The 13,982-nt window shown below is 42.1% G+C and overlaps 1 protein-coding gene across 1 annotated transcript in view; it reads right to left on the bottom strand.

Moving 5' to 3' along the window:
- The window catches only part of SUSD1 (sushi domain containing 1), a 281,173-nt gene that overhangs the window by 171,737 nt on the left and 95,454 nt on the right, over positions 1 to 13,982 (bottom strand). The window contains exons 6-7 of the mRNA XM_088460052.1: positions 2,738 to 2,890; positions 2,024 to 2,203 (exon numbers count right to left, since the gene is read on the bottom strand). Coding sequence (XP_088316178.1) covers positions 2,024 to 2,203; positions 2,738 to 2,890 — 333 coding nt within the window. The remainder of the gene's footprint in view (positions 1 to 2,023; positions 2,204 to 2,737; positions 2,891 to 13,982) is intronic.

Here is a 13,982-nt window from a genome sequence, read left to right as displayed (position 1 = left end):
CAGACAATAGATGCACCTTCCCATGTCCCATTACCTGCACAGACAATAGATGCACCTTCCCATGTCCCATTACCTGCACAGACAATAGATGCACCTTCCCATGTCCCATTACCTGCACAGGCAATAGATGCACCTTCCCATGTCCCATTACCTGCACAGGCAATAGATGCACCTTCCCATGTCCCATTACCTGAACAGGCAATAGATGCACCTTCCCATGTCCCATTACCTGCACAGGCAATAGATGCACCTTCCCATGTCCCATTACCTGCACAGACAATAGATGCACCTTCCCATGTCCCATTACCTGAACAGACAATAGATGCACCTTCCCATGTCCCATTACCTGAACAGGCAATAGATGCACCTTCCCATATCCCATTACCTGCACAGGCAATAGATGCACTTTCCCATATCCCATTACCTGCACAGACAATAGATACACCTTCCCATGTCCCATTACCTGCACAGGCAATAGATGCACTTTCCCATATCCCATTACCTGCATAGGCAATAGATGCACCTTCCCATGTCCCATTACCTGCACAGGCAATAGATGCACTTTCCCATATCCCATTACCTGCACAGGCAATAGATGCACCTTCCCATGTCCCATTACCTGCACAGGCAATAGATGCACCTTCCCATGTCCCATTACCTGCACAGGCAATAGATGCACCTTCACATGTCCCATTACCAGCAGAGGCAATAGATGCACCTTCCCATGTCCCATTACCAGCAGAGGCAATAGATGCACCTTCCCATGTCCCATTAGCTGCACAGGCAATAGATACACCTTCCCATGTCCCATTACCTGCACAGACAATAGATACACCTTCCCATGTCCCATTACCTGCACAGACAATAGATGCACCTTCCCATGTCCTATTAGCTGCGCAGACAATAGATACACCTTCCCATGTCCCATTACCTGCACAGACAATAGATACACCTTCCCATGTCCCATTAGCTGCACAGACAATAGATACACCTTCCCATGTCCCATTAGCTGCACAGGCAATAGATGCACCTTCCCATGTCCCATTAGCTGCACAGACAATAGATGCACCTTCCCATGTCCCATTACCTGCACAGACAATAGATGCACCTTCCCATGTCCCATTAGCTGCACAGACAATAGATGCACCTTCCCATGTCCCATTACCTGCACAGGCAATAGATACACCTTCCCATGTCCCATTACCTGCACAGGCAATAGATGCACCTTCCCATGTCCCATTACCTGCACAGACAATAGATGCACCTTCCCATGTCCCATTAGCTGCACAGACAATAGATGCACCTTCCCATGTCCCATTACCTGCACAGACAATAGATGCACCTTCCCATGTCCCATTACCTGCACAGACAATAGATACACCTTCCCATGTCCCATTACCTGCACAGACAATAGATACACCTTCCCATGTCCCATTACCTGCACAGGCAATAGATACACCTTCCCATGTCCCATTACCTGCACAGGCAATAGATACACCTTCCCATGTCCCATTACCTGCACAGGCAATAGATGCACCTTCCCATGTCCCATTACCTGCACAGACAATAGATGCACCTTCCCATGTCCCATTAGCTGCACAGACAATAGATGCACCTTCCCATGTCCCATTACCTGCACAGACAATAGATGCACCTTCCCATGTCCCATTACCTGCACAGACAATAGATACACCTTCCCATGTCCCATTACCTGCACAGACAATAGATACACCTTCCCATGTCCCATTACCTGCACAGACAATAGATGCACCTTCCCATGTCCTATTAGCTGCGCAGACAATAGATACACCTTCCCATGTCCCATTACCTGCACAGACAATAGATGCACCTTCCCATGTCCCATTACCTGCACAGACAATAGATGCACCTTCCCATGTCCCATTACCTGCACAGACAATAGATGCACCTTCCCATGTCCCATTACCTGCACAGACAATAGATACACCTTCCCATGTCCCATTACCTGCACAGACAATAGATACACCTTCCCATGTCCCATTACCTGCACAGGCAATAGATACACCTTCCCATGTCCCATTAGCTGTGCAGACAGACGTGTTGTGCCCAGCTTTTATGAAGAAACCGTAAATACATCTGTAAATCACTTGGCTGCCAAATGTAGTGTTTCCTGATAAGATCATTTCAGAGAAGGGCAGGGTTGGTGGCTGGCCACAGTCAACAGCTAGAAACAGAAAGATCGAGAACATAAATAAAACATAATGCTAAAGTTATTTTGGGGAATGGATTTATAGCAGTGAAAATACAAATGTTAAGGATTTCTTGATTGCTCCCTTGCATGTTAAACTAAATGTGGCTATGTAATGTCTGATGTCATATTGGTCACAGCCGCAGGCAGAGTTGGTCAGACAATGGCATAGAATGGTGTCGTGTATGAGGTCATCGGCCAACCCAGAAATAAAAGGGATATGTGTGTGGAGCAAGATCAGTGTAATCCATACAATGGACATGGATTTATGGAATCTGCATTATAATGGAGGCTTCCAGAACATTCCAGAAGATTTCTATTGATGTAAAAGCAATGCATAAATGTTAGAAAATATTTTATTTCCTTACACAGATATCTGGAATAACAGATAGTGTTAAGAATAAGGTACAGATAAAGTAAAATGACAAATACACCTGTTACAGTATCTATAACTGTTTTCTAAGAACATGGATACATTTAGATGCCATTATATATTTCTTGTTTTCTTACCCCGGCATGAAGAATTGGCATGTTGCATTTTAAATAGATCAGTGCCATTTTGTAGCTTATAACCCTCCTTACAGTAGCATTCATAACTTCCCAGGAAATTCTTACACTGCTCATGTGCTCCACAGATTTCAGGTCCCTCACACTCATCAATGTCTGTAAAATAAGAAAAGAATCAAGACATTTGACAAATGTCTGTAGAGCTGTAACTGTATGAAGAACTAAAGTACAGACTATTTTAGAGGGGGTTCATGAAAATGGAAATACATTTGGTTTGTACTGTAGGTTTACTCTGAGAGAGTGATTCTACTAGGTGGGGAAGAATAATAATGAGTATTAGTGTTGTTTAAAAATAATGGTGGAAATACTTAAATGATGTAATAAAGGTGAACTTCTCTTACATTTTGGCTAATAAACAGGTCAGGTATAGGGAATAAGGGAGTTGGCTAAAAATTATGCATAAATAAAAATACTGACTTTGCAATACAGCTCTCAATTTGTCAGTTTAGCTGTTAGATCCCAAACATTAGTATGGCTCCCAGTGGCGTCACAAGGGGGGTGCGGGTCACACCCGGGTGTCACCCGCCGAGGGATGAGAACAAGGTGCAGGCTCCACCTCAGTGGCAGGAGCTGGGTGCTGCACTGTAGTGTTATGTGCAGCACACGGCTCCTGACATAGTGAGGGAGCCGTCACTGCAAATACACTGGTCCCCGGGGTAGTCTGCACCTTTGGGACCCCCCGAAGAGACTACAATGGGGATTCTGGCAGTGTTCCCAAGCCTCCAACCCACTAGGCCATGGGCCTTACAGCGAGGACACACCCCCCTTTTACCGGCACACGGCTTCGCCACGCGTACTACTCTACTGACCGCAACGGGTATCACCCAGTGAAGGGAGCCATCATGTCTTTTTGGTCTTCACATTTTTCCTATGGAACTCTATTACTTGCAATATAGCCAGACCCTTGATAAAAATGAATTAACAGGGTAAATCTATAAAAGGTAATTTCTACATTACTTGGCCCCCAAAAGGATGTCAGTTTCTGCGTTCTCATGTGCAAATAATAGTAGCCCTAACCATTAGGGGAAACTACAGAAGTCTGTATAAGAGACATTCCTTCTGGTGAGTTCAACCCATTATAATTGTAATGTCACTAAGAGGCTGTAAAAGAAGTCCCTTTCCTGTTTTATATTATTTATTTATATAGTATCACCATATTATGCAGTGTTATACACACAACATGTATTCATTCACATGACTCTTTACCCATTGGACATTACAGTCTTATGGTGGGTATACACTAGACGATATGTAGACTAGTGTGTACCTGCTATGTCACTGACGATGCGCACTCTCACATGTCATCAGTGAAATCCACCAACAACCCTACATGCAGGGCCAATGGGAGATGTTGTTAGTAAGAGCCCTGCCGTCGCTCTGTTGCTGCCGGCATCAGCAAGTGTGTATGCACTTGACGATGCTGGCTCCCCCGCTGGGTCTCGACACTAGTGAGGTTGGGCTGGGTATACATCGTCTAGTGTGTACCCAGCCTCAGGGAGGGATGTACTGTACTAAACCTTGGGGAGAGATAAAGCACCATCCAATCATCTCTTAATTGTAATTTTTCAAATACATCCTGTAAAGTGACAGGAGCTGAATGGTTGGTACTCAATCTCCGTCCACTTTATCTCTTTCCAAGGGAATCAAATTTGAAGAAATGCGCTCTATACCCCTTACAGATATATAAGTACATATGAATGAATATGCTGCATCCAAAAATGACCCAAATGACTAAAAATATATATTTACTGAAGGAAAAACATACATAAAATTGAGCAAACAATACGAGCAAAGTATTAAGCTAAATGGTACATTAATCACCGGGATATACACATGCAGGTATTATGCAGTGTACAGCTGTGTGGGGCAAGTCTCGAGGTACGTGCCTCTCTGTAAGAGACTCAGTCTCCCACTGTGAGAGAGTGGGATATTGATATGACAAAACACCACACTGTAGGAATCTGGAGATAATTGGGCTGGGAAGAGTTACTGAGTGAGGGGGGAATAGGTTGGTGCGGCGTCCCGCACAGTAAAGTCAGTGGACAGTGGTGTGTATGCAGAGTATAGATGCCTGGGGTGATTTTCTGGGGTAAGCAGTACGGGTGAAAACCTGGATAGCGGTGGGAGGCGTAAGACACTGCACCGAGTCTGACCCGAGGACTTCGCCGGAGAGCACCGGGCTGACCCCGTGACCACCGGTGCGTCTCGCGGGGCGGGACTGCGTGGTGTAGCAGAGACGGAGGAACGGAGACGGCTTTAGTGGGAACAGTCCCCGTTCTCCAGACCCACTAAGGAACTCCCCTCCTCCTGCCTCGACAGGACTCCGCTCTTACCCCTGCCGGCTCGATGATCTCTGAGATCCTCCTCTCTGGTCTGGTGTCCCTTGTAACATGTCCTGGCGGTTCGTGTCAATTGACACTGTGAAAATAGTGTTTCTCTCCAGTCCTCGCTTGTGGGTTTAAATGGGATTATGGTTCTGGTGCCAACGCGTTTCGACCCGCAAAGGGTCTCCTTCAAGGCAATGTGGTTAATGTCCAGTCTCAAGGGTTTGTTTTAAACATTCAGTCCTGGTCACAAGCTCCATTGATTGGTGCTGGTGTGGTGGGGCATGGTAACCAGATTGCTGACTGAATCTGTTCTCTTAAGTGTGTATTAGCAACACTTGGTGAAATTAACAACATATCATGAATGCACAGTAAATCACAGACATAACGGATGTGTGATGTAAATAATACAAATGGCTTGTGTCGCTTGTGTATTGACCGAGTAAGGGCTGAAATAAAGAATAGCAAAAAACAATCTAAGGTGAATATACTACAGACACTAACTGACTGTGATCTATAGAATATAAGGTTATCACAGTATGAAACGATTAATATATTATAACCTAGGCAATAAAGTAACTCAATATATAAATAAAATATAGACATAAATGGAATGAAAAAATCTAATAATATTTAGTCGTAAGGAAAAACTATGACCCTTACAACATAGGGGGATGGTGATAATAGTCTAGGTCATTTATCACATACAATCGACCTGACTTCATTGTCCAGATTAAGACCCCTAGGGTGAAGGGTGCCCATGTTAATGATAGTCCTAAGCTCTTCTTTATTTATTTTTTTGAGATAGTCACCCCCCCGCCAGTTGTGTTTGACTGACTTGAGTGCAGTGAACATCAGACATGTTGGATCTGAGTTGTGGAATCTCTTGAAATGTAACAATAATGGATGGTCCTCACAACCTTTCTTAATGTTGTAAAGATGTTCGTTCACCCTTATTTTTAATGAGCGAATTGTTCTGCCAATATATTGCTTATGGCAAGGGCATTGCAATAGATAAATAACCCCCTTGCTGTTGCATGTTATGTTGTCTTTGATCTTCCAGACCATATTGTTACTTGCTGAATTTATGGTCCTGATGGGTTGGGTACTCCTTTGTTTGGTTGTAGCTTTGCATGTGCCACAGTAGAAAAAAACCCTAAATTAGCCCCTATGTTTTGGCTCCACATTCTAGTTAGTGTGTTCTGTACATATCCAACCTTGTTTGGGGGAATGTGATTCCTAGTGATAGTGCTTCTAATATCGGATGTTTTACGGAACACTACTTTCGGTTTGTGTGGTAAGGCCTTTTGCAGCGTTTCATCTCCTAGGAGGATTGGCCAATGTTTGTAGACTAATTGTTTAATGCGTTTGGCTTGGTTGCTATATTGGGTGATAAAGTATATATCATTATCCTCATTGTTATATTTTGTACTTTGTATTCTGTATTCTAGGAGGGGTTCTCTATCAGTTTCTTTGACATTTGTAAAGGCTGCTTCTACTAAGTTGGTATTATACTTCTTGGATATTAGTTGTGATTTTAAATGTTGCCCTTGTGTTTCGTAATCTGCAATTCTTGAGCAATTGCGTCTCAATCGCTTAAATTGTCCTGTGGGTATACTCCTAAGCCAGCTGGGGTGGTGGTTGCTGGTGGCTAAGATATAACTGTTGACATCTACCTGCTTGCGATAGGTGTTTGTGTGGATGCAATTGTTGTCTATAAGTATGTTTAAATCGAGAAATTCTACATTGGTTTTACTGTATTTGGTGGTGAATTTTAAGTTGCAGTCATTGATGTTGATGTGATCAATAAATGATAAAAGTGATGTTTCGTCTCCCCTCCAAATGAAGAATATATCGTCTATATATCGTTTCCAGAGGACGAGGTTTGCGCCAAAGCCATGCCCGGACCAGATGTTATTATCCTCCCAATGGCTCATAAAGAGGTTGGCATAGCTGGGCACAAACCTCGTCCCCATAGCTGTCCCTGTGGTTTGTAGATAAAATTGATCATCAAACCACAGGTAATTGTGTGATAGAATGAATGCAATACTGTTCAAAATGAAATCAGTCTGTTCCATAGGCATCAATGAATCATGTTCCAAAAAGTGTTTAGTACTTTGTAGGCCTTGTGTGTGTCTTATAACCGAATAAAGGGATGTTACGTCGCTAGTAACTAGCCAAAGGTCTTTATCCCAATGTATTGTATTTAGTATGTTTAGAATATTTGTGGTATCTTGTAGATACGACCTTTGTTTTTTGACGAAGGGTTGCAGATAAATATCTAGGTATTGGGAAAGGTTGGAAGTCAATGAGTTGATGCCTGATACAATGGGGCGACCGGGTGGTTTCTTGGAATTCTTGTGTACCTTAGGCAAATAGTAAAAGACTGGGATAATGGGATGTGGTATGTCAAGGTATTGGTGTTCCTTTTGTGTCAGTATGCCTTTCTCTAAACCTTCCTGTAATAATGTTTTGAGTTCAAGTTGGTACTGCGTTGTGGGATCTTTGGATAATATTTTATATGTTGTGGTATCATTCAGGATCCTCTGGGCCTCTTGGATATATTGTGTTTTGTCTAGGATTACTATGCCCCCCCCTTTATCCGCAGGTTTGATTATGATATTGGAGTTGGTGCTCAGTTCTTTAAGAGCTTTGATTTCATTCAAAGTCATATTCCTGTATTGTTGTTTACGTTTGGCGGTATGATCACATAATTGTTCCACATCTTTAGTTAGCATGTTGGTGAATGTTGTGATATGATTATCGGTAGTTTGAGTGGGATAGAATCTGGATGGTGGTTTTAAATCTGTATGTCGGATATTGTCTTCCGCTGGTTTGTGTTGGGGTAATGGTTTTTGGTGAAAAAAATTTTTAAGAGTCAGTTTTCTTGCAAATTTGTGTATATCTAAATATGTATTGAATTTGTCTGGTTGATTGGTGGGCGCAAATTTTAGTCCCTTGTCTAATGCCGAGATGTGATGAACTGTTAACGGGAAACTGCTTTGATTGATAATACCCTGTCCTTTAGTGGTAGTGGTGGTTGTCCGGGTTTTTTTGCTACTCTCGCCTCCCCTGCATCCTCTTATAGTTTTCTTTTTGTGGATTTCGGTTGTGGGGGGATCATGTGTACTTGGGATTGTAGGTCTAAAAAAAGAAGAGGGTTTACACATGGTGTATCTGATGCCGTATCTGAAGTATTTTGTGCTTCTGTGTTCGTAGTCTGGGGTTTACACGTGCTGTCCAATTGGTTTGATTGAGATGTGTCGTGTATGGTAAGATTTAGAAGTTCGGGTTCAGTATCTAGCCAGCCTCGTTCTAGTGATAATCTAGCTAGCTGGTATTCTGGGTCTTCATTTATATCATGTACTGTAAATGAATCTTCGCTAGATAGACTAGTGTCTGAGTCTATTGTGATGCTTGGGGACTTATATTGGGTCTTACTCTTCAATACCTGTGTGTTGGTTTTGTGGCTATGGATTTGTGTTTGAAATTCTTGATATGTGAGGTTCAACTTTTTATAGATTGGAGTTCTGAGAGTGGGAGGTTTGTCAATCCTAGGTGTGTCTTGGAGATATTTGTCTGTGGACTTCTTCTGATCTTTGTTCTTCTTTTTATATGTGGAGGGGTGGTTCTTAGGTTTTAGTATTGTGTGACTGATACCGTATTTATCCCTAAGGATTTTCTTTTTTTTTGATGGAGATGATTTTGTCCTCTTTTTTATTAAGTTTGTCTGTAGTTAGTTTAATCAAAGTCAGAAACTCAGCGTCTTGTTCATACGGAGTAAGGAGGGCACTCCATTGTTGTATGTCTAGCTTAAGTTTGTTTAAGTGGTCCGTGTGTGTCTTGATCAGTAATGATAATAACCTATGTGAACATTCTTTGAGTATATTGTTCCATGTCTCTGTAAATGTCAAGTTGTTACGGTGACAGGATGGTTCCTTTATGATTTTCAACCCTTTGGGTATGATCTTGTTGTCTGAGTACCAATTCAAAGTCTGTAAGTCCCACCATGCCTTGTTTTCTAACGTGACTACTTTCTCTAATTTAGTAAAGGTAGTAAAGAAGTCATCTATATTGTTATTGTGTGTGTTTTTATAGCCTACTTGTGAAAATAGTGTAGCGGCCTTCCCTTCCCTTATGTCTCTGTTGGTCAGGGGTCCCATCAATGTTGGTATGTATAAGGTAGTCTTTGCTGCAATAGAGAGTTAGACACTCAAGTAATACAATGCAAATGGAGATCTATTGCGCACTAGACTAGTGCAAAGATAAGAGGTATGGCTGCACTAGTAAAAGGGTGTCCAGCCTTTCTAATATACAGAAAAACAAATTTGAAGAAATGCGCTCTATACCCCTTACAGATATATAAGTACATATGAATGAATATGCTGCATCCAAAAATGACCCAAATGACTAAAAATATATATTTACTGGAGGAAAAACATACATAAAATTGAGCAAACACTACGAGCAAAGTAAAGCATGCACAGTCACACTCAGAGTATTTTTTGAGAGAAATACCCTGAGAACTGTGCAGAGGATTCGCAGGGACAGAGCTTTCTCGCAAACTCTGTCTCTGCCTTGTGATGTATTCAAATATCGTATTGCGAATGCATTCGCACGCAGTCGGTTGATGTTTGCGCTCTGCGCATGCATATTAATTGCAGGCTGCTGCGATTGGGAAGCGATTACAGTGAGCACGCAGTCCCATCTCATAGTGACTGACATGAAGTGACCATTTGGGGGTGGAGAGGGGGGGTGGTCGGAGAAACGCAGGCGTGCCTGTGTGTTTGGACGCCATTATAGGGGCGTGCATAATTAAGCCCATGCGATTGCATACACAGGTCTAGATGGCGACAGGAAGTTTAGCAGTTTGTAAGGTAGGGTCAGGTCAACCACAACTGTGCGAATAGTTTCAATGTTACCGATGTTTTCGCTGATTTGCGGATGTGTGTCATGGGAAGTGGGCGGCTATATACAGTGATGGGCGTTTTGGTATAGTGCTGTGGTTGTCGTGCGATTACATTCATTAGCATATTTTTGCAGCTAGCGGGTGCGTGTGAGCGCAGCAGTGCGGTCCATGCTGAACCAGGCCCTAAGCCTTGGAAAGAGATAATACAATGCAAATGGAGATCTATTGCGCACTAGACTAGTGCAAAGATAAGAGGTATTGCTGCACTAGTAAAAGGGTGTCCAGCCTTTCTAATATAAAGAGAAACAAATTTGAAGAAATGCGCTCTATACCCCTTACAGATATATAAGTACATATGAATGAATATGCTGCATCCAAAAATGACCCAAATGACTAAAAATATATATTTACTGGAGGAAAAACATACATAAAATTGAGCAAACAATACGAGCAAAGTATTAAGCTAAATGGTACATGAATCACCGGGATATACACATGCAGGTATTATGCAGTGTACAGCTGTGTGGGGCAAGTCTCGAGGTACATGCCTCTCTGTAAGAGAATCAGTCTCCCACTGTGAGAGAGTGGGATATTGATATGACAAAACACCACACTGTAGGAATCTGGAGATAATTGGGCTGGGAAGAGTTACTGAATGAGGGGGGAATAGGTTGGTGTGTCGTCCCGCACAGTAAAGTCAGTGGACAGCGGCGTGTATGCAGAGTATAGATGCCCGGGGTGATTTTCTGGGGTAAGCAGTACGGGTGAAAACCTGGATAGCGGTGGGAGGCGTAAGACATTGCACCGAGTCTGACCCGTGGACTTCGCCGGAGAGCACCGGGCTGACCCCGTGACCACCGGTGCATCTCGTCGGGTGGGACTGCATGGTGTAGCAGAGACGGAGGAACAGAGACGGCTCTAGTGGGAACAGTCCCCGTTCTCCAGACCCGCTAAGGAACTCACCTCCTCCTGCCTCGACAGGACTCCGCTCTTACCCCTGCCGGCTCGATGATCTCTGAGATCCTCCTCTCTGGTCTGGTGTCCCTTGTAACATGTCCTGGCGGTTCGTGTAAATTGACACTGTGAAAATAGTGTTTCTCTCCAGACCTCGCTTGTGGGTTTAAATGGGATTATGGTTCTGGTGCCAACGCGTTTTGACCCGCAAAGGGTCTTCTTCAAGGCAATGTGGTTAATGTCCAGTCTCAAGGGAGTGTTTTCAACATTCAGTCCTGGTCACAAGCTCCATTGATTGGTGCTGGTGTGGTGGGGCGTGGTAACCAGATTGCTGACTGAATCTGTTCTCTTAAGTGTGTATTAGGTTTAAAAAACACACACAATAACAATATAGTTGACTTCTTTACTACCTTTACTAAATTAGAGAAAGTAGTCACATTAGAAAACAAGGCATGGTGGGACTTACAGACTTTGAATTGGTACTCAGACAACAAGATCATACCCAAAGGGTTGAAAATCATAAAGGACCATCCTGTCACCGTAACAACTTGACATTTACAGAGACATGGAACAATATACTCAAAGAATGTTCACATAGGTTATTATCATTACTGATCAAGACACACACGGACCACTTAAACAAACTTAAGCTAGACATACAACAATGGAGTGCCCTCCTTACTCCGTATGAACAAGACGCTGAGTTTCTGACTTTGATTAAACTAACTACAGACAAACTTAATAAAAAAGAGGACAAAATCATCTCCATCAAAAAAAAAGAAAATCCTTAGGGATAAATACGGTATCAGTCACACAATACTAAAACCTAAGAACCACCCCTCCACATATAAAAAGAAGAACAAAGATCAGAAGAAGTCCACAGACAAATATTTCCAAGACACACCTAGGATTGACAAACCTCCCACTCTCAGAACTCCAATCTATAAAAAGTTGAACCTCACATATCAAGAATTTCAAACACAAATCCATAGCCACAAAACCAACACACAGGTATTGAAGAGTAAGACCCAATATAAGTCCCCAAGCACCACAATAGACTCAGACACTAGTCTATCTAGCGAAGATTCATTTACAGTACATGATATAAATGAAGACCTAGAATACCAGCTAGCTAGATTGGATAGTTACTAGCGACGTAACATCCCTTTATTCGGTTATAAGACACACACAAGGCCTACAAAGTACTAAACACTTTTTGGAATATGATTCATTGATGCCTATGGAACAGACTGATTTAATTTTGAACAGTATTGCATTCATTCTATCACACAATTACCTGTGGTTTGATGATCAATTTTATCTACAAACCACAGGGACAGCTATGGGGACGAGGTTTGCGCCCAGCTATGCCAACCTCTTTATGAGCCATTGGGAGGATAATAACATCTGGTCCGGGCATGGCTTTGGCGCAAACCTTGTCCTCTGGAAATGATATATAGACGATATATTCTTAATTTGGAGGGGAGACGAAACATCACTTTTATCATTTATTGATCACATCAACATCAATGACTGCAACTTAAAATTCACCACCAAATACAGTAAAACCAATGTAGAATTTCTCGATTTAAACATACTTATAGACAACAATTGCATCCACACAAACACCTATCGCAAGCAGGTAGATGTCAACAGTTATATCTTAGCCACCAGCAACCACCACCCCAGCTGGCTTAGGAGTATACCCATAGGACAATTTAAGCGATTGAGATGCAATTGCTCAAGAATTGCAGATTACGAAACACAAGGGCAACATTTAAAATCACAACTAATATCCAAGAAGTATAATACCAACTTAGTAGAAGCAGCCTTTACAAATGTCAAAGAAACTGATAGGGAACCCCTCCTAGAATACAGAATACAAAGTACAAAACATAACAATGAGGATAATGATATATACTTTATCACCCAATATAGCAACCAAGCCAAACGCATTAAACAATTAGTCTACAAACATTGGCCAATCTTCCTAGGAGATGAAACGCTGCAAAAGGCCTTACCACACAAACCGAAAGTAGTGTTCTGTAAAACATCCGATATTAGAAGCACTATCACTAGGAATCGCATTCCCCCAAACAAGGTGGGATATGCACAGAACACACTAACTAGAATGTGGAGCCAAAACATAGGGGCTAATTTAGGGGGTTTTTCTACTGTGGCACATGCAAAGCTTGCACTACAACCAATTAAAGGAGTACCCAACCCATCAGGACCATAAATTCAGCGAGTAACAATATGGTCTGGAAGATCAAAGACAACATAACATGCAACAGCAAGGGGGTTATTTATCTATTGCAATGCCCTTGTCATAAGCAATATATTGGCAGAACAATTCGCTCATTAAAAATAAGGGTGAACGAACATCTTTACAACATTAAGAAAGGTTGTGAGGACCATCCATTATCGTTACATTTCAAGAGATTCCACAACTCAGATCCAACATGTCTGATGTTCATTGCACTCAAGTCAGTCAAACACAACTGGCGGGGGGGTGACTATCTCAAAAAAATAAATAAGGAAGAGCTTAGGACTATCATTAACATGGGCACCCTTCACCCTAGGGGTCTTAATCTGGACAACGAAATCAGGTCGATTGTATGTGATAAATGACCTAGACTATTATCACCATCCCCCTATGTTGTAAGGGTCATAGTTTTTCCTTACGACTAAATATTATTAGATTTTTTTCATTCCATTTATGTCTATATTTTATTTATATATTGAGTTACTTTATTGCCTAGGTTATAATATATTAATCGTTTCATACTGTGATAACCTTATATTCTATAGATCACAGTCAGTTAGTGTTTGTAGTAGATTCACCTTGGATTGTTTTCTGCTATTCTTTATTTCAGCCCTTACTCAGTCAATACACAAGCGACACAAGCCATGTGTATTATTTACATCACACATCCGTTATGTCTGTAATTTACTGTGCATTCATGATATGTTGTTAATTTCACCAAGTGTTGCTAATACA

Source organism: Taudactylus pleione, unplaced genomic scaffold (genome assembly GCF_031769625.1).
Source record: "Taudactylus pleione unplaced genomic scaffold, aTauple2 ptg000967l, whole genome shotgun sequence".
Lineage (NCBI taxonomy): Eukaryota > Metazoa > Chordata > Amphibia > Anura > Myobatrachidae > Taudactylus > Taudactylus pleione.
Note: the sequence above shows the minus strand (reverse complement) of the source record. Positions and strands in the feature narration are given on the sequence as shown.